The sequence below is a fragment of the Haemorhous mexicanus genome, chromosome 8 (genome assembly GCF_027477595.1).
Source record: "Haemorhous mexicanus isolate bHaeMex1 chromosome 8, bHaeMex1.pri, whole genome shotgun sequence".
Lineage (NCBI taxonomy): Eukaryota > Metazoa > Chordata > Aves > Passeriformes > Fringillidae > Haemorhous > Haemorhous mexicanus.
The window spans coordinates 20910573-20935557 of record NC_082348.1 but is presented as its reverse complement, the minus strand read 5'-3'; the positions used below and the strand labels follow the sequence as shown (position 1 = coordinate 20935557).

At 41.0% G+C, this 24985-nt stretch overlaps 1 protein-coding gene across 3 annotated transcripts in view; it reads left to right on the top strand.

Annotated features, from left to right (window-relative positions):
* Positions 1–324: 324 nt before the first annotated feature.
* Positions 325–24985, top strand: part of SP3 (Sp3 transcription factor) — a 35726-nt gene continuing 11065 nt past the window's right edge. The window contains exons 1-5 of one of the 3 annotated variants that reach the window (XM_059853143.1): positions 325–552; positions 1967–2091; positions 2269–2385; positions 12618–12708; positions 12814–13983. In XM_059853143.1, the coding sequence (XP_059709126.1) occupies positions 510–552; positions 1967–2091; positions 2269–2385; positions 12618–12708; positions 12814–13983 (1546 nt within the window). In that variant the 5' untranslated portion in view covers positions 325–509. Of the gene's footprint in view, positions 553–1358; positions 1630–1966; positions 2092–2268; positions 2386–12617; positions 13984–24985 lie in introns of those variants that run through there. The other 2 variants (XM_059853141.1, XM_059853142.1) reach the window with 2 other exon arrangements.

Below are 24985 nucleotides of genomic sequence, written 5' to 3'. Positions count from 1 at the left end.
CAACTGCGGACATATGAGACTGTGCTCACTGTATCTCCCAGTTCCTCCTCAGTTCTAATTACATTAAACATTGTAACAGGAAAGTAGGTTTGAGGTTTTCCAGCCTCAGTCAGACTCCTTGGAACACCACACTGAGGGTAACCATGAAAAAGTCATCCTTCAGGAGAATTTGCAAGCTAAGGGTCAAAATCAGCGCCTCAACCTACACTGTCCTATGACCCTGCAGATGCACTTAGACGTGATGGAAGGCCAAACCCAAACTGTTCCCCTTTACAGGAACCCTTTACAAGCTAAGTGGTGTTACAGAGAAACAGGCCCCACTAATAATCATTCCTGTATCATCATATACTTATGTAACGTTTAAACATATTTCCTGTCTTAGTTTAACAATCCGAGAGCTCCCAGTTTCCTTTGTGTTGCGTAACATGGGACACAGACCAGCAAACTGACGTTGAGGGGAATCTTATTAGTTCTCCTTAACACGATGAAAATAAAGCCTGCTGCTACAAATGTTCGATCCGTGCCAAGGCTCGGGTGCCCAGCTCACGGCAGGTACTCCCGCAGGGAGGACGTGGCGCGTTAAAATCGAACTCGCGGCCTTATCTGGGACGGGTTTTGTTCTGCCTCAGAGACAGCGCAGGTTTTCGGTTCCCTGCCCGGCCCAGGCAGGTGCGAGCCCGCCACTGCGCTTATGCAACGGCGGCACGGCGGGGTCGCCCCGCTGAGGCGGGCGCTGCTCCCAGCGCTGACCCGGGCGCCCGGTCCCGCGGGGGGGCGGCCAGCGGCAGCCTCCGGGCAGTGCCCGCCCGGGCGGACCGGCTCCCCTGGGGACGCCGCGCCGACATCTTAGCGCCGGAGGGACAAAGCGCGGCGGCGCTGTCCGTCGGCCGGGAGCTGCTCGGCCGCCGCTCTGGAGCCGCGGCTGTCGCCGGCCGTGAGTGACAGCCCCGACGCGGAGACTTCGAAAGATCGCAGACCTGGCCCGGCGCCCCCCGAGCACAACAGCGGCGGGGGCGCGGGGGGAGGGGGGCTGGAATCATAGCGCCACCACCTCGCAGCTGTGCCTATGCGCTGAGCCCTGCGGGCGGTCGGGCCCCGCGGTGTCAGGGGAGCGCGGCGGCGGTGCCGCCTCCCGGGACAGCGGGTCCCTGGCCGGCAAGGGCCGCGGCCTCCCGGCGGGTCCCGCTCATTGTTCCCCGCACTAACCCTGGCAAACAGGAAGCCGCCCCGGCATGGGGCGCCCCCCCCGCCCCCGGCGGGTGACTGGCAGCCCGGGTGGCCCGTGCGAGCGGCGGCGGCGGCGGCGCACAGCCAATGAGAGCGCGCGCGCGCGGGCGTGGGCGGGAGTTCCGGGCTGGCAGGCGGGCGGCGGTGTCGGCCGGGCCCCCTCTCCCGCGGCAAGCCCCACCTTTCGGCTTTCCCGCACCGTCAATCAAAATAGGAAAAAAAACCCGGAGTAGGCTCGGGCCGCCGCCGCCGCTTCAGCCCGCCGTGAGCACAATAAGCATGTCCCCGGCGGCAGCCGCCTAGCCCCAGCCAGCAGGGCCTGTGTGCGAGCCAGCCAGCCTGCCTGCCTGCCTCCCGCCCAGCCAGCCAGCCAGCCGGCCGCTCGCACTCACACCATGACCGGTACGTACGCACCGACCGAGCCGCCCCGGGGGCTCCCCGCTCCTGCTCCGGCCCTGCGCGTCCCCGCTCCGGCCCCGGAGCGTCCGTGTGCGAGCGAGGCGAGAGCGGCACTGAGAGCAGCAGCAGGAGGAGCAGGGGGAGGAGGGAGAAGAGGGGCAGGGGCAGCAGCACGGGGAGGAGGAGGAGGAGGAGGAGGAGGGCTCCGTGCGGGAGGGCGGGGGGAGCGCTGGGGTTAGGGGGGGGAGAGGGAGGGAGGAAGGGAGGGAGGGAGAGAGAGGGAGGGGGGTGATCGCTCCCGTCAGTGACTCTCCCCTCCCCCTCCCCGCTGTGCCCGCAGCTCCCGAGAAGCCCGTGAAACAAGAGGAAATGGCTGCCTTAGACGTGGACAGCAGCAGCCACAGCGAATATCTCCAGCACGGCAACGGCGCCGCCTCGGCCTCCGCCGGGGCGGCCGCCCCCCAGGTGAGCGCAGGCCCGGCTGGGCCCCTTCCCCCCCTCCCCCGGGTGACACGTTGTGAGCGGGTGCGGAGCCGGTGCCGCCGCCGCCGCTTCCTGTGTGCACGTCTGCGAGGAGCCCGGTCGCTGTCCCGCACTAACCGCCACCCCCCTTCTCTCCCTGAACCCGCCCATTGTGGGTAGGACGCGCAGCCGTCACCGCTCGCTCTGCTGGCGGCCACCTGCAGCAAGATCGGCCCGCCGTCGCCGGAGGAGGATGAGGCCGCCGCCGCCGCCGCTGCCTCTCACTCTGCCGGAGCGGTGAGTGCCCGCCCCGCCGCTCTCGCACGGCCTGCCGGGGGGAGAGACAGCACAGCCAGCCCGCCCGCCCGGGGGGAGGGACGGGACACACGGCACTGCCCGCCCGGGGGGAGGGACGATAGCAGGGCCGACCTGCCAGGAGAGGGGTCCCCGGGCTCCCCTGCCTCTCCAGGAGGAGCCGGGCTCCCGGGAGGAGGAGGGAGCCAAGCTCCCCCCTCCCCCGCCATTGGGAGCGGCGCCTTCATTTACTTTCAAAAACGGGGGGAGGCGGGAAGCCTCCCTCCCCCGACCCTGGCACCGGAACGGCTCGCTCGGAACCCGGAGAGGCTGGGAGGCATCTCACCTCCACCTGAGCGCGCCCCCGGTATCCCCGCTAGGCTGTCAGCCTGGAACCGCGCAGCCAGGCAGGAACACAAAATGAAGGCTGGCTGTAGGGAAGGATGTAGTGAAGTAAAATGGCTGTTTAGAAGCGAACGCGGTGGTGGAAAGCTGCTTCCTGTATCGCGCTGTTTTTCTAAGGAGAGTTATCATGCGGTTCCTCGTAGCATTTTCTGTCCTTATCTCTCATGCGCCGTTGCCTCTGAAAGGAGCCTTGATGACCTCGGGACCTGGTGTGATGAGATGGATCTTGCAGACTAGAAACATATTCTTGCTGAAGCTAGTTTAACAATCCCCGTAACAAAAGCCTAATGAGAACTCATGTTCCTTAATTGCTCTAGCTAAATCTCATGTTGACATTGCTCATAAAATTCAAAGAGATGGTGCATTTCTAAATAACTGATACCTAAAAATATTTGTGTATTAAAAGAGAGTTCCAAAATATCTTTTAAAATGATGTGATGTAATTTTTTGGCCTTGGCCCTTGGAAAATTGCACATATTACCTCTAATTTTTTTTTAACAAAAACATCTTTAAAATTAGAAAAAAATGTGCCTTTTTCTTCTTTTAAAGCAAGTCTTGTTTTTAAACTTGCTGTGCAACAGCCTTGAGTAGTGTTAGGATTTTGCAAATAGGAAGAAAACTGCAAAGCATTGTACTGGTGGATGAAGTGGCTTTGTCAAGCTTTTAACAAATGTCAAAGTGTTACTGATAGAAGTTTCTAAATACTTGATAAACTTTAAAGTACTTTTCATATGTACATTACAGCTTACTTTACGTAAAGGGAAGCTGAAGCAAAATAGCTGTCTGAGGTCATACAGCAGGTTGTAGCCTAATGACAGAGCTCAAAAATATACTAGGATTCCAACCCCTTTCAAGCATCCTTTCTGCCAAACCTATTTATTTGCTCAAGCAGTATGTTTTAAAAAATATTTCTAGATGTTTTAAAGTGCCCAATAGCTCTAAGATTTGTTTCACTGTATGGATGCATACAGTGCTGATGAGCATAAACATACTGAAAAACAGATGATGTTTAAATGATTGCTTGCTTTCCTATATCGACCTCTAAGGTTGTTCTCACTGTACAGCTGGAATTGTGCATCTTGGGGATGGATGGATTGATTGATTGATTAGGATGAGCAGTCGGTCTGACAGGATACTAGAACGCTGGTGCAGGACACATGGTTCCTGGCAGTTCAAAATGGGCAAAACAGTTTTGATGTGGTACTTCTTTACTCCTATTAAGTTAATATGTTGTTGTGGCAATCTTTAAGAGGTTTTTCAGGGGAAAGCAAATGCAATTCAAGAGAAGCCAAAGTCTTAATTAAAAACCTAAATGAATATAAGCTCACTCACTACTTTCCATACGTGCAGATAGGACCTTCCTACATATCTTCTGTGAGTTAGGTTATAGCATTCTGCTAATTTTTACACTCCTACAACCTAACTCTTGAATGATTCAGAATATTTTGGGTGGAAACTAAATATAGATTGAAGGAGATACCTAACAGTAGCTGAACTAGACACTGGAGTTAATTAATATGACCTTTATAAAGAGAGGGGAGGGACTAAAGGCCCTGAAATACATTCCTTGTGAAAAACAGAAGAACGAAAGAGATTTAGTGCAATAAAGAGTCTTTTTCTTTCTGGTCCTCTGTATTTAACATATTGGAAGTTGGAAGAAGGAGGAAGCTAAAAAGTCTTACATTGTAGGTGCCTCCTAAGTTGTATGGAAAATGAAATCTATATGCACAGACAGACATGATTCTCTTCCTGCAGTTTGTGATGCTCATCCCTTTCCCAGGACTATAGCTCAATCAGTTTGAGACCTGTGCATGGGTGATGTGGCCTAATGTAGCAGTGGGAGGGCAGCTCTTTCCTGTTATATTGTATACTTGGACTGCAGTTCTGACTGCTGAAAGTCTGGTAGAAGTCCCAAGCTACACTAATGGATAGTAGAAGTTAAACTAGGTATTTCCTCTTAGAAGTGCTTGAAGAGCCTGCACGTCAATGGATAGTGATGCTGTTGTTTCAGGGTTGTTTTGTTACTGTTTTACTGACATTTGCTTGGTAGAAGCTGGCAGGGCTGGAGCCAGCATGCTGGGCTAGCATACTGCTTTCCTGGCTGAAATGGTATGCTGCAGCTGCTCCCCAAGAGACCAGCAGTATGATTTAAAAGCAACAGCAAAACTCCCCTAGGAATGCAGGGAATATTGTGTGTCTGGGATTTGGGGAAGAGCTGGAGCAAATGTGATTGTGTTTGTAATGATCTAGCTGGCCCTGCTTTGAGCCCAGGGGTTGGACCAGGTGACCTTCAGAGGTCCTTTCCAGCTGAAATTATCCTATGATTCGGTATTGGTATCTGAGTCCAGGCCTGCTGTTTGAATGCTCATTGCTATAACACCACTGAAAGGATTAGTGAGGAAGTAAAAAGACTCATGAGAATGGCAGCTGCTTGTAATGAAAAGCAAATGAAGAAGGCAAGTGACAGAACTAAACTCAACCTTTTTCTCCTTTCCATCCTGTCAGTGATAGAAAAGAGAAGAAGGTTGAGTTTAGGTCAAGGCAGGTTGTCTTTAGATAGCAAGGTATTCAGCTTGGCTGATGATTCTGGTCGGAACTCTATTTCTTTTTGGATGAGAGGCACTAGCAGGCATTACTGCTGATCTTGTCTTTGTGCATTGATGAAGATTGCAGTCTTTCAGCTTTGAGACCGTAATTTACTCTGCCAAATAATCAACCAACACCAGTATGTTGTCTGATGGTGTTTGATATGGATGCCTTGAGTTTGTGGCTTACTTACCTGAGCATCTTTTCCTTGGTTGCCATACTGCTACACCCTTGGTTGGTTTAAACACTTGCCATGGGAACGTTGCCTTGAATATTGCTGCCTGCTGGTTTGTGTGAGAGCCTTGCTGGGATGGTGTGTGCTACTGCCTGACCTAGAATGACGACTCATGTTTTGGCCCCTAAGGATGTCTTTGTCTTGAGAATTCAAAATCTGAGAAGTTTTAGTTTGGGTCTTGCTTTTTCACTTAGTTATAAATTCTTTTTTTTCATTTAGGGATAAATACACTAGTTTCATTCCAGTTTAAACATCTGCAAAGATTTTAGCATTAGGTGAAAATGAGAAGCAAAGCAGAAGATGGTAACGCTATACATAAGGGAGGAAACAAAAGAGCAGATATATTTAGGTCAAGCAGAGCCTTGATGGCCAGCTGTATGGTTGTAGCATGATCAGATGATTGTTTAAGAAGCTACAAAGCTGAGATGATAACCAGTTGTTTATGTTCTCTTACTTCATTGTGATGCAAAGCTAAAGGCTGTCTTGGAACTCTCATGCTCCCAAGGGCCATTCTTATGGTTGTGCTGGGTGGGACTGGATAGGTGAGGATAGGGTGCAAGACTGCTGGGAGGTTGTATGGGAGGCAGGGAATTGGGAAGAGTGGCAGGCTGGCTGAGAAAACTGTTGGCTCTGACAGCTGCCAAAGAATGGGGGCTGTCAGAGATAACTGCCCCAGCTGAGGTGTGTAGATGCATCTTGTGTGAAGTGGGCTGCCCTGATTTGCTAGCCTTTAAAAAAAAGGTTGGGAGGAATTATTTATACGATTTATTTGTGTTGTTGCTTTATTTGTGTTGTTGGTATACCAACAAGATGTGGAAAACATTGGACAGGTTAATAATTCACATATGTGGGGAAGATGAGTATAATTCCTCTGCAGTAGACAAAGCATTTCTGTGTATCTTGGACAAGTAAAGGCTGGTGTGTTTTAAGACTGCTTTGGCATATCTTGAGCTTTAGAACTGATTATAAGTGCTTCACAGAATTTAATGAAAGTCTGGAATTATAGTTAATTTATGCCTCAGAAGATTAACAATCTGAGATGCACCTAGTTTAAACTCAGTTTAGGAGGAAGTAGGAATAGTGCTGACAGGATGGAGAAAGAGGAAGGCATTTAAAATTTCATGTTTTCCATCCACTTGGCAAAAATATGCCTGAATGCCACGTGTGTCAGAGTTAACCATACTACTTGGGTTTCTGGCCTATATGGTCATTTGGAGGAAGTTCAGAATTATTCTGACATCCATTTTTGCTTTTGTGGGTGATAAGATAGCTTCCTGCTGCTAGGTTTCTGGATGTGAACAGATGCACCAGAACATGTTCAGCTGCTATAGAAAAGTCTGCCTGGAATTGTCTTGCTTCTCTCTCTTCTCCACTTTTGCAAAACAAAGAAGTTTCACTAGAATGTGATGGCTAACAGTGTATTTGTCCTGCTACTGTCCAGAAGCTCACCTTTGAAAATGTTCTTTGGTTTTTGTATTCCAATTATGTCTTTTTAATACTGGATCAGAACCAAGTCTTGAAGTTCTTTTAAAAGGTGCTTTAGGGATGTTCTTAAAATTTTTTGTTTTATTTCTCCTAATGGTTTTGGAGAAAGCAAGAAAACGTATGTTTTAAAGCATTTCCATATTTAAAAACAGCATGGACAAAAAAGTTATCTAATATTAAACATTAGCAAGAAGTCCAAGATTTCATAGAAAGTTGAGGCTGGTAAGGATGTCTGAAGAATGTCTGGTCTGCCCCTCCTTGCTCAAAGTAGAGTCAGTGAGGGGAAGTTGTTCAGAGATGTGTTCAGTGGGTTTGAATAACTCCAAGGTTAGAGACTCCACTTTCTCTCTCTGGGCTGCATGTTCCAGTGTTTGATAACCCATATGATATAAGAAAGAGGCTTTTTCTGATGTTATGGGGGACAGAGTCAAAAGCTTGACTAATGTAGTGATAAAGAATATGTCTTGCCTAAACCCATCTACCAGTCTTCTCATCCTAGGGCATTGTGAGGTTAGTTATTTCAGCATTATTTCCCTTCCTAAGTGTAGGCTGACTACTTCTGAACACTACTTTTTTTTTTTTTTTTTTTACCCCTCAAGATTATTTGAAGGTTAATTTTTTCAAGGTTATTTTCAAGGTTATTTGCTCCATTGTCTTCCCAAAGATCAAGCTGTGAGGCTGACTGATCCCAGGTCCTCTTGTTCTCTTGATGGTTTGATAGACCCTTCAGCAGCTGAGTTGAAAGCAGAAAAAACCCAAACCATTCCATAGAATGCTAGTTTGGCATGTAGTTACATTGAGATTCATATACATATATAGATTTACTAATGAATAAACAAAAGAAGTTACCTATGATCTAGTTTAAAATATCTTCTTGTTGCCATGCCTTGTTTCTTAGAGCTTCAGCTTCCTTGTTTCTACTAAGGTCAGGGATATTGTATTAATTTGGAAAAGTTCTGAACTTGTGCTGATTGATAACAAAGTGCTGAAGTTTTGGCTCCAGTTGTCCATGTCAAGCAAAAAGATGTAGATATTCTTTAACTGAGATACAGTTAGATATATTTCACCAGATTGGAGTTTCTTTTAAAATAAGATTTTAAGCAGCCCCAGATAATATATATTTTTCCCAAAATGCTCTTTGTTTTTCCAAACATTTGATTTGGGCAGAAGTATTTTTCTGAATTGAGTGGCTTCATTAGCAGAGGGCTCAAACATGCAACAGAATAAATTTGTCTTAACAAACAGCTTTGTGTCAGCTGAACCACAGTGGCTGATGTTGAACATGTTTTTAACCTATGGCAAATACGAGATAGAATGTATTAGCTCATACTTTAATGAAAGAGTTGAAGCAAGTGCATTTTATCTTGTATTTGTAATGACCTAAGAATGCACAGATAGTTTACTGTAGCTTGGTAAACACATGGTATTATTAAAACCATGCATTAGAACCCTAACTCTTTCATAAAACAACAATTTGGATGAGGCAGTGTCCAATCTTCTTCATTAGGTGTGTGATTTTTGAATGTTTAGGAGCTCATGATTCATTATCTTTCCACCTCTGGTTGTTTGGCTGATGCTTTTGCTCCAGGGCTAAATGGAGCAAAAGTGACTTTCTGAAAAGTGCAGTAAAAAGATGTCCACCAGCAGATAAATGTTTGGTAGACTTTTGTAGTAAAATACTGAGGGCTAATGACGTGTGCCCATTTGACATGTTGAGATGCAGGTGTCTACAACAAATACCAGTTCTTACAGGGGTCTTTCTCTGCTTTCCTCCTCTCCACTTTACTTTGGTGAAGTATATTTTATTTTTTTATCAATTCAGTATGGTTTAGATCACTTCTGAAAGGTATTTTATCTTCTGTCTTTCTCTTATCCCTTCCACATTTGACTTCATGTTGCTGTAATTTTACCCAAATATATTGAACAAGATGATTACTAGATTTTTATTTATCATGGCTCATGATTCTTCAGGAATGAGACTTTTCTCTCAGAGATATCTCTTTATTTTATCCACTGGAAATTATACAAGGCCTGTTAAAAAATCAAAAGACGGGCTGAACAATAGTTGGAGCTTTGACTCTTTGTTGGTACTTGACCTTTCTTCAGGTGGACATATAATTTGATTTTAATTCATCCTATGCCTTGTGTCAGCTTCTCTCTTTGCTCTGTTCCTGTCTCTTTTTCTTGTTTCCTGGTGCTGCTTCCAGTGAATTCCCTGTTGCTTCCTGTTCTCTCCTCCTTGGCTGAGTAGTGCTGAACTTTACTCAGATCTTTGTCCCTTCCTCTTGAAACAGCCTTTAGATTGAAGCAGTCCAGCCTTCTCTTAAAGAAGCAGCTGCCAAATAACTGCTGCCTGAGTATCAGTTGATAAGGAAACTGTTGCTTTCTCTCTACCCTCTAAATATTTTCCACTGATGGCTGAGACAGCAAACAAACCGGTGTATTTTGAATGTAAAGCTCAGTAAGTGTCTGGGCTGCAGATGTTGCTGCTCATGTATCAGTGGCAGAACTTCTGAGTTACTACACAAGTGCTTAATTGCCTGAGGACGTAAAGAATGGTTATTACTCTTTAGTTAGTAGGAAAAGAAGTCCAAGAAATGTCTTCTTGTCTCAACGGACTTTGTGAAAGAACATAACAGTCAATCTTGTTATGACAGGCTGATGATGACCATTTGAGATTAGAGATCATCCTCAGATACTCTTTACCCTATGGATTTTTTTCATGCTTTAATGCTAGCAATTTTGATAGCTGCCGGATAGCTTCTTGAAAGCCTCACCCTCTTTTTGCTCCTCCCTCCACATGATTCAGGTGGTGGTGTCTGATATAGCCAGCTGTAAGAGCAATGTGAATAACAGGCATTTTATGTTGTATGTGTAGCATAGCTTCATATCCTCATGCGTGGCTGCTCTGAACTTCTCCATGGACTGACAAGTGCATCTACTAAAAGATTGGCTCTGTTGTGCTAAAATCATTGCAGAGCAGGTTTTGAGGGAAGATTTCACTAGATCATGAAAACGTGAGATGTGTGCCCAACATGAAAATGCCAATATGGAAATCAACATATGTTTTGGGAGAAGAATAAAGTAGGTCATTTCCATATCACTAAGGAGACAGGTTCCCTTTGAAGTATTTCTGTGGAGGATATTACATATGAATAGACATTGACATGTTACTGCATATTAGATCAGTCCAGTTTAACCAAAGCTTTCAACATTTGCTTGTACAAAGTTTTCAATCAGTGAGAAATTATATCAGACTTGTAATGGTTTATATTGCTTTTCCTTTCTCTTTTGTTCCAACTGCTATCAACACATTATATTATACATTTATTTTATAATGACACACTTTAAACATATCACAGTCATATTTTTGCTTTTGGTATTTTCTGACTCATGTTTACCCCTGATTTTTATAGGTATTTTGATATTTTAAGAAACCTTCAGTTAATAGGTATTTATTTATATGCTTGTGAATTGAGTAGTTATGAACTTTCTTAGCAGCGTTTCAGCAACTTCAAGCAATATTAAACACAAGTCTATAAAGGTAATGTGGTAGCAGAGGAAAATAGAACTTGTTGCCTTCTTCTAGGTAGGATATGTGATAGGGAGTATTACACATTTTTTTCTTCTAGTATTGTAAGTTACAAGCTTGAAAGACCAAAAAAATTGAAAACAGTTTTTCAAATGAAAGGTTGATCAGTATAAGAGGGAAAGAAAATAATAAAGTAGAATTATTATTCTCCTTATTATGTTTCTTTTCCTTGAAGCATTAAGGCCGTACAATTAGTTTTGTTCTGGTGATCTATTTACTGTATCTATTTACTAATATACTATTTACTAATATAAAATTAATATACTACCTGAATCACACTTATGAGTCATGGAATATTTTGAGCTGGAAAGGAGAGTCAATGGTCTGTGTCTTTGAGGCCTGAAGAAGGCCAGCATTCTTTTGGTTTTTGCACAATAATTATTTTTGTAGTTCTTGAGAAGAATTTAGAGCAACGGTATGTGTTTCCTTGTTGAAAATGAAGCTTGGTAAGCACAGTAAAACTTCTAGTAAGGACTCAGACTTAAATGCACTATTTTTCCTTTACGTGTAAGCATTGTAGTGTTATGGGCTGGAATAGGATAAAAATGTGAAACTAGAAAAGTCCCATCTAATGCTGCGGACTAAATTCACTCGTGCTTGCTGCAGGATTCTTTCAGACTGGCTGGTCTCAATGCTATGTTAGGAAAGAATTGGATGTGTGCTGTATTTTGCATGTCCTGGTTTTGTTCTAAAGGGAGTCAGAATGCAGCATCGCAAAAAAGTTGTGATATGTTCTGGTAACTTCCCTACCAGGAGTGATCACAGGATGAGTGCAAAAGGACAAACCCGAGCTGTTCTTTCTATGTCCTCTGGACTCTGCCAGAGAGACTAGATGTGTTTCACAGAGCTGGATTGGTTGTAGGGCAAGTTAGTTACATGTTGCTATTAATTAAGTTTTTCCACTGGTTTACTGCAGTATGGTTAAACAGATAAGGAGACACTTCATATTTTTTAGATTGATGGTTACTTACAATACCAAGCTGGTTGACTATGCAAATCTGTGCTAGGCATTGCAGAATGTTAAATCTAATTGTTAATACTCTATTCTGAAAAAGCTTGCTTTGGTAAAGAAAGGTAAGTGCAATTTACCTTTTCTTTACTGAATAAAAACCAAATGCATAATAGGTTCTTTAAGCATCTGGGGTCTACTCTGAAACACTAGCTTTTTCTGTTGTTCCAACTTAATGAAGATAGATTTTTTTTTTTCCCTCTCCTAACTGATGCATATGACTAATACAAATATAATTTCGGTGTAAAAGTTCTTAGTCTAGAAGTCTTCTTCCTTAGCGAAACTAACTCCTACAAGCTTATAAATACTAGAGCTTTGTGCTCTGTGTAGCAAACTGAGGTTGTCCTATCTTTCCAACTGTGTGCCTACATCACTTTTTAACATTTTCTGTGCTGCTGGGAGTCACAACATGCACAAATAGCAAACAGAGTTGAAAGGCAGTGGAGCTCCAGGAGATAGAGGCAACCCTGGCTTCATGACGGTTCCTCCACTTGTGTGTAATAGGTGCCTAGCTAGTCAAAGAGTGTTTCTGAGTCTTGGGGTAAGTTGGTGATGAGAACTCCAGCAGCCCCTGCCAGCTCCCTCCTTCCCACAGCCAGGGGTTTGGATTACCCAGCAGCCCTGCCACCAGAATAACCCTGCTGCTGGTCACCTGACATAGCTGTGACATAGGAGCTGCATCTGACATGTTTGCAAGCAACGTGCAGCTCATGACCCGCAGGCTGGCTACCCTGATTTAGGCAGTAGATCTTTATAAAATCCATATTTCATAGTTTTAGTCCAATTGCTGGTGGTCATATGAGCTGTACTGCATGTTTTCCAGTAGCGTATAAATATCTAGTGCTGAGTTGCATGACTGGTCTAACACATAGTCTGTACAACATTTGTTTTAATATTTTGTTTTCTTTTTTCTTTTTATTCAGACAGGAGATTTGGCTTCTGTGCAATTAGCTGGAGCTCCAAACAGATGGGAGGTCTTGTCTGCAGCTCCTACCACTATAAAGGACGAAGCTGGTAATATAGTACAGATTCCAGGTGCTGCCACAGTAACTTCAAGTGGGCAGTATGTCCTTCCTATTCAGAGTTTGCAAAATCAACAAATCTTTTCTGTTGCACCAGGATCAGATTCGTCGAATGGTACAGTGTCTAACGTGCAATACCAAGTAATACCCCAGATCCAGACAGCGGATGGTCAGCAGGTTCAACTTGGCTTTGCAGCCTCTTCTGATAATAGCAGTATAAATCAAGAAACTGGTCAAATTCAGATCATTCCTGGCTCGAATCAAACCATCATTGCCTCTGGAACATCTTCAGCTAATATTCAGAATATTTTATCTGGTCAGTCTGGTCAAGTCCAGGTTCAGGGAGTTGCAATTGGTGGTTCGTCTTACCCTGGCCAAGCACAAGTGGTTGCTAACGTCCCTCTTGGACTGCCAGGGAATATTACTTTTGTACCCATTAATAGTGTTGATCTAGATTCTCTGGGACTTGGCAGTGGTTCTCAAACCATGACAGCAGGCATTAATGCAGATGGGCACTTGATAAATACCGGACAGGCCATGGATAGTTCAGATACTTCTGAGAGGACTGGTGAGCAAGTTTCTCCTGAAATTACAGAAACTGCCACTGATAATGACTTATTTGTGCCAACGTCATCTTCATCGCAATTGCCCGTTACCATAGACAGTTCAAGTATATTGGAACAAAATGCAAATGACTTGACCACAACTAGTGGTCAAGTTCATGGTTCTGATCTTCAGGGAAATTACATCCAGACATCAGTCTCTGATGACACGCAGGCTCAGAATATTCAGGTCTCCACAGCACAGCCAATTGTACAACACATACAGCTACAAGAGTCGCAGCAGCCAACCAGTCAAGCCCAGATTGTACAAGGTATTGCGCAACAGACAATCCACGGTGTTCAAGCAAGTCAAAGTATATCTCAACAGGCTCTTCAAAATCTTCAACTGCAGCTGAATCCTGGAACTTTCTTAATTCAGGCACAAACAGTGACCCCTTCTGGGCAGATAACCTGGCAGACATTTCAAGTGCAAGGAGTTCAGAACTTGCAGAACTTGCAAATTCAGAATGCACCTGGTCAACAAATAACTCTGACTCCTGTGCAGACTCTCACTCTTGGTCAAGTTGCAGCAGGTGGTGCGTTGACATCAACTCCAGTTAGTCTAAGCACTGCTCAATTGCCAAATCTACAGACAGTTACAGTAAACTCTATAGATTCTGCTGGTATTCAGCTGCATCAAGGAGAAAATGCTGGCAGTCCTGCAGGTATTTTTTTTACTCTTTTACAAAAGACTGGTTTTTATTGCTGCATGTTGTTGGTTTAAATGGCGATAATCAGAACATCATTGTCTTGCTATTGAAGCCTACAAATACAGTGGGTTCAACATGGTGATGATAAATTTTATTTGAAAATGTTGTTCAATTAGAAACTATAATTTTAAAACATAGTCCTACCTCACTCCTTTTAGTATAAGCTCATGTAACTCCCAAATAGTTATATTAGTTAACACCACTTCAGTGTTTGAATTTAGAGGTCTTACCCTGGAGAAGATCTGTATACTAAATTGAAAAGGGGGAAATCTGGCTATCAGCTGCCACTCTTCTAAGGCATCAGTATCATTAACATACCCCTTCTTCCTAGTCCTGAATACATGACGTTTCTATGCAAAATACAAATATTTCTGGTAATGCAGTTTTTATTTCCTCTTAAAATTTTCAGACCCCCTGAGATACTGTTATTCATCTGCTTTTTCATTAAATTAATTTTCTACTGATTTACTATCAGTGTTACTATGATGTAGGAAACTTGTGTAAGGGTCAGTGAAACAAGAATGCATATATCAAAATGGAGGCTGTGCTTAAGAGTATGTGTGAATTTTCAGTACTGCTTACTTGTATTATGTTTTATAGTACAATCATTAATTTTGAGTATCACAGTGTTTTACCTCAGTGGAGAAAAAAATATTGTTTTCTTAAAATAGGTGTTTCTTAATGTGAGAAGAAATAAACATGCCTGTTTATTTTTGATAAATTTGATACAGTCCATTCCAAATAAGAGTAAGAGATGATTGTAGTTCAGGAGGTTTTGCTATACCAGAAGCCATTTAAACACATTATTGGGTAGTGCCCAGGCTAGTTACGAGGGGCAGTAGAGGTCATTTGGGGGGAACTTTGACACAAAGTAGCTTGGGAATCCCTGTTTTACTATAATCATGTGATCCAGCCCTCTGGATCTTCATCAAGATACTGAAGCCTAAATATTTAAGTGAAGCATGCATGGCTTGTATGTCTATTTAAGCTTGTGAGAAGAATGCAATGTTAAGTGAAATGTGCCTAGAAGACCTGCTGAGTTTTATTTGAAAAGACTACTGATTTTAATACCTATATAGTTACTGATACTGCTGTATTCTATGTCAAGAAGCTTGCTTTTCCATTTGAAATCTAAAATTTGAATTGAAAATACTGTGCTGGGATGTTTTTTAGTTAATTTTGGTTTGGAATTTACTACTGTATTATGAACTTATCATCAAGTAAAGTGATTCAGATCTAGATAAGCCTACTTTTCATTGGCTTGTAGACAACAGCACCAAAGGGTTATGCTCTGCTCACAGCATTTGCTCTTCTGTCTGATCTTGAGTCTTAAATTTTCTGTAACAGTGACCACAGGAAGTCTTGGTTTGTCTCCATCACACATTGTTAGCTCTGAGGATATAGATGTTAGTACAAAAAGCATATATTCTACATGTTAATACAGCAAAACTCAGATGTCAGAATCTAAGTCTCAGAAAAAGAGCCTTTACTAATTATTATTAGCTCTCTAGCTAATACAAGGAGGATTGTTTCTGAGATTTATATTTAGTATAGGATCATGTAGCTAATGATATTGCTTATGGACTAATGCAGCAGAAACCTGAGAAGAATAGAAAGGAAAAGGAGAAAGAAAGCAAAAAAACCCGAACCAGCTAGGCACATGAGAAAGAAGTTGAGTCTGATCTGTGGTGTGTATCATTTTGTCTGTTGATGATTCTCAAGAGTGTTTCAATGGTGGTTTATAATAAAATGCAAGGGAGTTCCATCAAGCATTCTTTAACTGTATTCTCCTATAAGGAATTTCACATGGGACCAAATGGGATATATGAAATGTGATTCAATAGGCAGAAGTACTGGATGAATAGCAGAAACTCTTGCCTGAAGTGCATAGCTATAAACACCTGGTTATATTAAAGATGGAGATTTATAGTAACATTTTTCCTACTTGTCTAGGAATAATAAATGGATTGGAAGGTATTAAAACTGCTGTTCCCTAAATTTGGGGAGAATGTAATTGGCCCTTCCTTTATGTTAGGAGAAGCTCAGTTTTCCACAGTAATGATTAGTATGACACTGCTTCTGACAGAATCAAACTGAATTATCTTGATTGACTTTCAGTGTCTTTTCCATATGCATCTGGTATTTTGTCTGAGAGAATGTTTTCCAGAGGTGTTCCTCCCCTTCTTGTTTATAACCCCTCACAACCTTTCTTCAGCTTGGAGAATAAATACGCAATTAGAAGCAGATTATGAAATCATAGGGGGCTTTTTTTCAGTCAAAAGTATATTGTTGTTTTGCAAATTAAGAAAAACAGTTTAATTTTAAACCAAAAGAAGGTGCTAAGTGGAAGAGACCGCAGAACAAGGGAAGTTAAAGGGTGTGAAGCTACTTGATTCCTTTTTTTTTTTTTCCCCACTACCAACGAGCTTTGAAGCAAGATTAGAAGGGTTTCCCTGTTTTTCTCCCCCAAGCTGGATAATGCTCTCCTTTCACACCAAGTAGAGTCAGGCTGTATTTTCTGTTTTCATTTAGGAAAATTTGTCTACCTGGGGCAAAGATAAAAAGAACATATTCCTAGTTTTGTGTCAGAGGTGGCTGGTAATTATCTGAAGTCCAAATAATGTACTTTGTTCTGTTAGCAGTGTGGCTGCGAAAGCAATTAGGTTTTACATTTTCATTGTTACAGCCCATTGTGTGAGAGGTGTTCTTCCAAGGCTCACTCCCCGGGTAGGCAGCAGAGGATATCTTTACTGTGCTTGTGTGTGAGGGGACAAAATGTCTTTACCTAGGTCCTATGTTTTGTTTCCATAATGGAAAACCATTGAAACCCTAATACAAAGCTAATAGCTTTGTCCAGTAAATGTACAGTTTTCTACAAAAGATGTCCAGTAATTAAGTTTGTACCAAAATGTCCATTCTACATATGGAGGCATAGGTATGCACAGACCTGTATTGCAGTGAACTTGTTCTTGGCCAAGCTTGTTTTTCTCAGGATGTTTATTAGAGCTCATATTCTTCATTGTGCTTGTGTTGTGGTGACCAAGGGAAGGGTATTGGTTAGTCACAGCTAGGACTCCTCAGCATTGCTTTCCTAGCAAAAAGCTGTATCAAATAGTATCTATATATTAAGCACTGCAGGGAGATACCTTTCTCACCTGTGTTTTTGCTTCACTCTTCTGGTCTTGAGAGGAAATTAAACCTGAGAAAGGTCTCTAGAAATGTACTTCTTTTGTTGGCAGTTTGTAATAAAATACTGTGTTGTGTATAACAAACATACCCATTACATGCACAGTTCACATTACCATTTAGTGACTTGCCTGGTCAAGAAAGGTGGAGTTTTTTTTAACATGTTTATATAGATTTCTTCTTCAAACATTTTATAAAATGTTTATTTTGGAAAACTATCAAAAACTGAAATGTACCAACTTGGCTTTCATGTTTCTGATCCTGTAAGTGTTGTCAGCTTGGAAAAATTTTTAAGTTACTGGATTTTCCCCCTGCCCCCAAGCCATTGTCCAGCTGAAGGAAACTTAATGATGTTAATCAAATTCTAATTGTAATAGTGTCTCAGCTAATTTATTAATGCACTGAATCAGTTTGGGATTAGTTATTTCCTGGAAAAAAAAATGGCAATTTTACCAGGTCTTATATAGATTATAATAACACGTTATAGGATGCTGGATAATTTTTTTTTTTGGTGTGTACTTCTTTTGACCATTGCAGTAGCACCTGAGGACACTAGCAAATGACCTGAAAGAAAGTAGCATTGGCTTGAGAATGGACTTTACTGCTTATCAACTCAGTCAAACTCACCTGGAAGATTCATTTATTTAATAGAAAAATCCCCTACCCTACAGTTTTCCAGGTTAGTCTGCAGCTGAAATCAAGTCAAAGGGATTCCTTTCAAGAGTTGACTGAAGTGTCACTCTGAAACTGAGGTCTTCATTTCTACATCTTTCTTCCCAGCTCCTCTTGTGCAGAAGTGTGCACAGCTGCTTAAGGACTCATGTGCCTGCTGCCATTGACCTTAGAGTCAGGCCTGTAGCTGACTTACACAGTTGATAGTGACTGGGAGTGGCTGGCTGTTTGTGGTGGCAGCTTCATTCCATTCCTGCCAAAATCTGACGGCTCTGTCATGCCAGAGTCATTCAACTACTCTAAAGTTGACCAAAAAATTGGCTGACAGTTTTCAAGGTAAATAGTTGCCCAAGTGACAATTTATCTTTCATCTGCTGACATCTTGTGAGACTTTGGTCTAATATCTGTTTCCTAAAACAGTCTAAATGCTGAAACAAACAAAATTAAAAATGAAGCATTCACAGTTTTATTTGCTGGGATGGTTGTTTCAATGTTTTAGTGTTTCAGATGAACTGGTGCAGAGTGCTACTTAAAGCATAGCTTTCTTCCAGCATCTAGAACTTTTTTAAACACTTTTGGCTGGTTTTCAGTGTTTCGCAGCTCAATTTTTTTCTTTTTAAGTTTCAGTTTTTAACCCTATTAATTTTAATTTCAATTATGCAGTTTTTCCTTCTAAGGCATTCTTTATAACAAGACTTTGAGACAAGGGCATGGTATCATTTTGGTATAGAATCTGATTTAAAAAAGAAAAAGGTCTTATGAAATGCATGAAGTAAACTTGAAGCAGTGATCTTAAGTAAATATTTTCATCTGACAGCATCTCTCTCTGGCTATCCAATTTTCATTTGAGGCATTTAGTTTTTATGTTATAAAATCAAAACAGTTGAAACAATTCTCCCCACTATTTTCTTAATATGAAAATTAAATTGGAAACAGATGAGTTTAAGTTAGTGCGGGAATTAGAGCTATTTATGTACCAATCTTGTGTAAATAGTTTGCTGTCAGCATGCTTAAATTACATTCCTTATTTTAGCATCATTTTCAAAGGAAATTAATAAATTGTGGAAGAATTAGATGATCATGCTTGTATATGTTTCACAGTTGTGCTTATAACAGCACATAGTAAATTATCTCACTTAAAGTTTGCAGAGCTTCAGTTAGTCTGGTTAATTTTTTAGTGCAATATCTATTGTGGAATAGAATGATATTTTTTCTTCAAATTCTTGAAAATACTGAATTGTTTCATCCTTTCTCCTTACTAGTACTTCATGGTCTTTTCTCCTCTTTGTTCCAAAATTGCTTATTAATGAATTTTCTTCACAGCTGGTGGTGGTGAGGTGAAAGTTTTCTGCATGTATGTTACTCCTAAGTAAATATACTGTGTGTATTTACTAAGTAAATATACTGTTGTGTATGCTGACTGTCTAAGGATACAGTATAGATTGTCAGTGCTAAGGAGTTTAGCTTGAGTTACGTTAGTCTCAGATATCCTCAGGATGTTCACAAAACAATATATTACCCAGTTTCAGGTACACATTCCTTTTGCATTTTTCAAATACTCTTTTTACAAGATATTCCTGACACAAGATGAAAACTCACATACACCTGTGGGGATGCATGGCAAGTATCCATGGAGTGAAAGAGGGAAGGGATTTTATTTACAGTACGGCTACAACTTAAGAAGAAGGCTGGAAACTTGTCTTCTGTCTTTTTTCAGTCTTGGCACTTTAGGGCCATTGTTTCAGGTTCTGTGCAATTTTCTTGCCTTTTGAACCTCCTGGCAGGATCACATACTTTGTTCTGATCTCTGAGATCAGAACCAAACTTCTCAGTGCATCTGGCTCGTAGAAAGTAGCTGAAGTTTCTACCAAGGACAACGACAGTCTTTTTATAATGCTAGGAGTACTCACCAGGACCCTAGTTGTGATTGCCCTCTTGAAGATCAGGCTGGGTTGTAGGTGGGTTGTCTTTTACTGCTTGTAGAAGACTGATATTTTTTCAAAAGGCAGTGATTTCAAGAGCGAAAGGTGATGAAAATACACATTGTCAATGACATTGTCATAATTTATCATAGAGAAATGATAGTTCTCAACCTGCATCTAAATTCATGCCAGTATTTAATTCATGTATTCCAAGTATGTCTTGTACTTCATTTAATCAAAGTGTTTTCCTGTATCCTAGTAAGACACTTGCTGTGCAGAACTCTCAAGTATATTATATCAACAACGGTGTCATCATTGATTTAAATAAAAAAATTAGTTTTTAATCTAATTGTTCATATAATTGCATTCTGAGTGCACTAATTCTGTCCCTACTTCTTTGAGTCTTTGTTTACACTTTTTCAATATTATCACAGTATTAGCTTTTTTCTAACCCACTGGAGCATTCACATGGCCAAAGGCTTGCAGCATTAAAACTGCAGAGAGCTCTTCAGCCTTCTCTTAAAAAGTGTCAAATGAAAATTATAATTCTGTTGATTTATTAAGTGTTTACTTCCGTAACTGTTTTTACATGCTCCTGACTTACTGTCAGTGGGAAGCTTTTCATTGTCATCTAGTAGTAGGACAATTATTTGGCTTTTACTTAAATACAGGACAGAAACACTTACTGAAGAGTTCTGTTTTCCTGAATTACTGCTGACAATTCTGTTGTTTCACCCTAGTAGCAGTCTTCTATGTATTCTTCTATGTAGAAACACTTAGTCCTGCTGATCAGAGAATTCTCTGTCCTCTTGCTTTACATACATATTTCTGGAGTTAGTGGCTTCTTCAGTATTAAGCATGATCAACTCTTCTTCCCCTATTTAGTTAGACCTTCTTAGATTTTCAACTGTGAGAAGAATAGAAAAAGTAAGTGCATGCTGCAGCAGGCATTGCTGTCTGTAAGAATCCAGAATCTTGAATCTGTAGACATCTGAAGTGAGTACAGTTACTGTAGGGCGAGAAACTGTTCCTTGATGTGTAGTGTGTTCCTTGAGGTAGCACTGGCTAAAGAACTTTAATCATTTAAATACTTAAATATTTGCTTTAGAGTAATGTGTAGGATCAGTTGGAGATACACTGTGTGGCATTTCTTGCAAGGAAACAAATCTGTTGCTGTATTTTTAATAATTTTGCTGGTACTGCTTGAGTACTGTAAGGTCCTGGTCTTAGGCTTGTACACAACAGTTATTTTTTCTCAGAAACTTAAAATCTGATTTAGAGTTGTTGACTCTAGATGACAGTCTTTTTTCTGAGTTGAGGTTCACCAGTATTTCAAGATGATACTTTGCTGTGTACCTCATGTTGCCCTGTAATTTATTGTGTAATAAAAATGTCTAAATTCACACTTAAGATTTGGGGACAAATCAGTAAAAATCATTAATTCTGTTGAGTTTCCGGTCTGAAAGACTTGAACAGCTGATCAGCTAGTAGAGGAAGTTCAATTTAGATAGTTCAGTTTAGATGGGAAAGAACAAGAACAGTGTCTTACGAAATTTAAATTCCAAGGGAATGTGGGTTGAACTGTAGAGAAAACAAAACAACAGGGGAAGATGGAAAGGAAGTGGGAATTAACATCTCTTTTTTCTTGGGAAAGGTAGGAAGGGAAGCCCCTATTTGGAAAAATAAACAATCAGAAACAATTGAAATGGCAGGCAGATTGTGATTTTGTGAGGAAATTGGTGGGAAGGTATGTGCAGTGCTGCTGCAAATCTGTTTTTAGTTCAAAGACCATATTTCTGCTTCTCAGATCAGGAACTTGTAAAACTTGGCTGAGTGGAAGGGCAGGGTGCCTTTCAGAATCTAGGAAAAGCAGCTGAACTAGAAGCTCGCATTTTGCAGACTGTTATAATGTAATACTAGGTGTGCCTTTGTGACATTCTGCAAAGGCAGATGTATTAAAAAATCTGCATCCTCTTCCCTTCTCAGTTTACCCCTGTTTCTGTGGCTCTTGGGCAAACTAAAAACTTTTTCCATAGATGAAAAAAATAGCATGTTTATAAGTCCTAGTTGAAACAGACCAAGACATAATGTAAAGATTAATTGATTCATTTATCTGATACCTGGAGAAGTAGGGAAATGACCTGGGTATATCAGTGGGCCACAGTATTTCTCTCCACACTAGATCATAGTTCACATGTACTCAAGAATAGTTTAAAATGCATTTCCATCTGCATTGTTTCATCCTGTCAGTTTAGTTACTCCTCTCTGAAACACTTTAAACAAATCTCATGCTTATTGGTTTTATTTGCCAAATACACTCAGTCTTGTTCCGTATTGCAGCCAGCTCTGGGCTTTCTATGAGTATGAAATACTACCTTTGGATCAGAATTATTCACCAAGATCCCAATTTCCATCTTGGAAATGCCAAACCTAAACCAAATCTAGCACACTAGACAGGAAGCAGAGCTTGAACGCAATAAATGTTTTTCAGAATCTCTTGGCATTTTGAAACAATATCTTTGTCTAAAATTCCCCTTCATACTTACCTAGAACTAAGTCTAGAATTTAAAAGTAAGGGCATATAGAAATTTGAAAGCATGAAAATAAAAGATTAATGAAGAAAATGTAACCTTTATTTAGCCTGTGTTTAATTGGTAGAAGACAAATGTTGCCTCAAATTTGCTAGTGTTTGCATCACCTTGTCATGACTTTAGGGATTATATAAATTCTTTTAGGCCTCTTTTTTTGCAGAGTTTATGTCAATTCTCTCAGTTGAGGATAAATTAGAATAGAGCACATCTGGAAGAGCACTGGGGAGACACATAGTCTCTGGTATCTCTGTGAATTTTCATAATCTCAAATACCATTGCATTGGAGAACACTTAATCTCCAGCTCTTCTCCATGGTTTGCCCTTTCAGCAGCTTCATGGGTGGCCCCCACTCCTCCTTCCAAAAAATACTGGTGGAATTTTAACCTTATCTCTTGAAATAATGTAAAACCTACTTGGAGGGCATCAGACTCATTGGTTCTGAGGACCTCATTTAAGGTAATCACATTCATAGCGGATTTTGATGCAGTTCATTCTCTGCTATACTACTTGTGGAGAGGCTATATAAACACTTTATCTATTGTGTCTATTTGTCTACAATTATATTTCTTCTAATTGTGTTTCGTTTAAAGTAGAGTCTACATAGATAAGTATTAAAAAGTCCTGTCTGTAAATTGCCAGTTTATGTTGTACTTTTCTGTGTGCCAGGAGTAGAAGATAGTCCTTCTGATCAGTATTTAAAACAATAGCTACACTTTCTGCTGTACCAAGATAATCAGAAAGCACAGCACAAAATTGAAAACACAGTACTACTTTGTCTTCATTTCAGTTTTGCATTTTTTATAATAATGCTATAAACTATTGTATATCTATGCAAATTGTTGTCTTCTCCAGTATCCTCAACTGTTAGGTATGTTTTGTCTGTCCTGCCTTTTTTTTTTTTTTTTTTTTTGTCCAAGTAAGTTTCCCAATTATGTATCTATCATTATAGAACTATTATGAGTCTCTGTGCTGCTGCAGTGATCGTGGTGATTGGGAGAAACTGGGAATAGAGGGATGCTAATGAAAAAGTGGAAGAAACTCATGAAAAAAGTTTGTAAAGTGGAGCAGACATTGCATAGAAGGTAGAAAGTCATGGATACTGGTGTGCAGTAATAGACTTTTTGGACATGCTTCTACTCTTACGTGTATCTCCATTACTAGAGTGTGACTTTTGGAGGTCAGTGTAATAGGAGAAATCATATGGAATGTTTCAGTAGTGGAGTTGGATCTTGGGAGCACAGATCCATACCCTAATTTGTTCCATTAATCTTTGCCTGTCTCTTTTGAAGTATATGTATGCAGTCTTAACTGGATTCAGCTGCTGACTTTGCAGACGCACTATGTGCCACTGTCTAATGTTAGGGAGATCATAATGAAATTACCATCTTAAATCTGTATGTTATTTTATTAACAGTACTTTAATTGTTATTTTAAATAAAACAAGAATTTATACAGTGTACATTTTGTGTTACATTTGATTGGTAAAAGAATTTTGAGTATAATGTGTAACACACAGTACTAAAGAACTGGTTGGGAACTTGAATTGGCCTGTGCTGGCAGCCTTGCTGTATTTAAATTTCTATTACATGCCCTTTTGTGCAAGAGCAAATCAGGCTTCTGCTTTTCTCTAAAGTTGCTCTAATGTGTTAGTATATTTAGTAGTTATTTGAAAGATAATTCTATAAACTTGGTTTTATAGTGGTTTAATGTTTGCTTATACAAAACCAATTTTATTTATAACATACAGATTTTAAAGTTATTTTTTAGCTGATTATCAGAAAATAGCTTAATTTGGTAGCAAAGGTAGTTTGGTGGTTCATGTAGAAGACCAGAAGTCGCCGCAGGTTTTCTAGGTCTTCACATGAAAGATATTTATTATGGTGCTGTCTGGAATTGTGAGCTTGTGATGATATCAGTGAAGGTGTGCAGGTGACTTTGGGCAAGCGTTTCACAGTTGTACCACGTGTGTAAAAAATCAGCAGATGTGACTGTGCTTGCTCCTGGATTCCCACAGCTCAGAGCCTATCCCATTCATGCAAACTTAATTTCTAACACCGACTTTTGCAGCCAAACCAGATAAATATTCTAGACTACCCTGGTTTTGACCTGGAATTCTCTTCTGAATGCAGTGATTTTGTAGAGAATTACTTTAACTGTAGTTACATCAGTGATGTAGGGTGCAGGACAATCCTGCATATGGTTATATGTGTGCAAAAGGCAAACTGTGCTGTTGGGGATGACTGGGATGAGACTCTATTAGCATCAAGCAAATTTTTTGTGTAGCAATATCCTTTATCTCAAAACAGATGAATACTGGAGATGATTTTGAAGGTAGACCAGGTAACTATTACTCTTTACATATTTTTTTATTGGTTTCTTTCCTGATCTCTACTGGGACAGGATACTCTTCATCCTATGACTCAGCACAATTTTTCTTATGTTTTATCAGGTAATCTGCAGCTTTGTCTTCAATACAAAGATGTGATGGCTGATGTACTGACTCCCAGAAAGAACTTGAGTGGCCACAATGCTCAGTTAAGCTTTCAGTGTGTAGGGATAAAAGTCTACATGATAATTGGGTTTGTT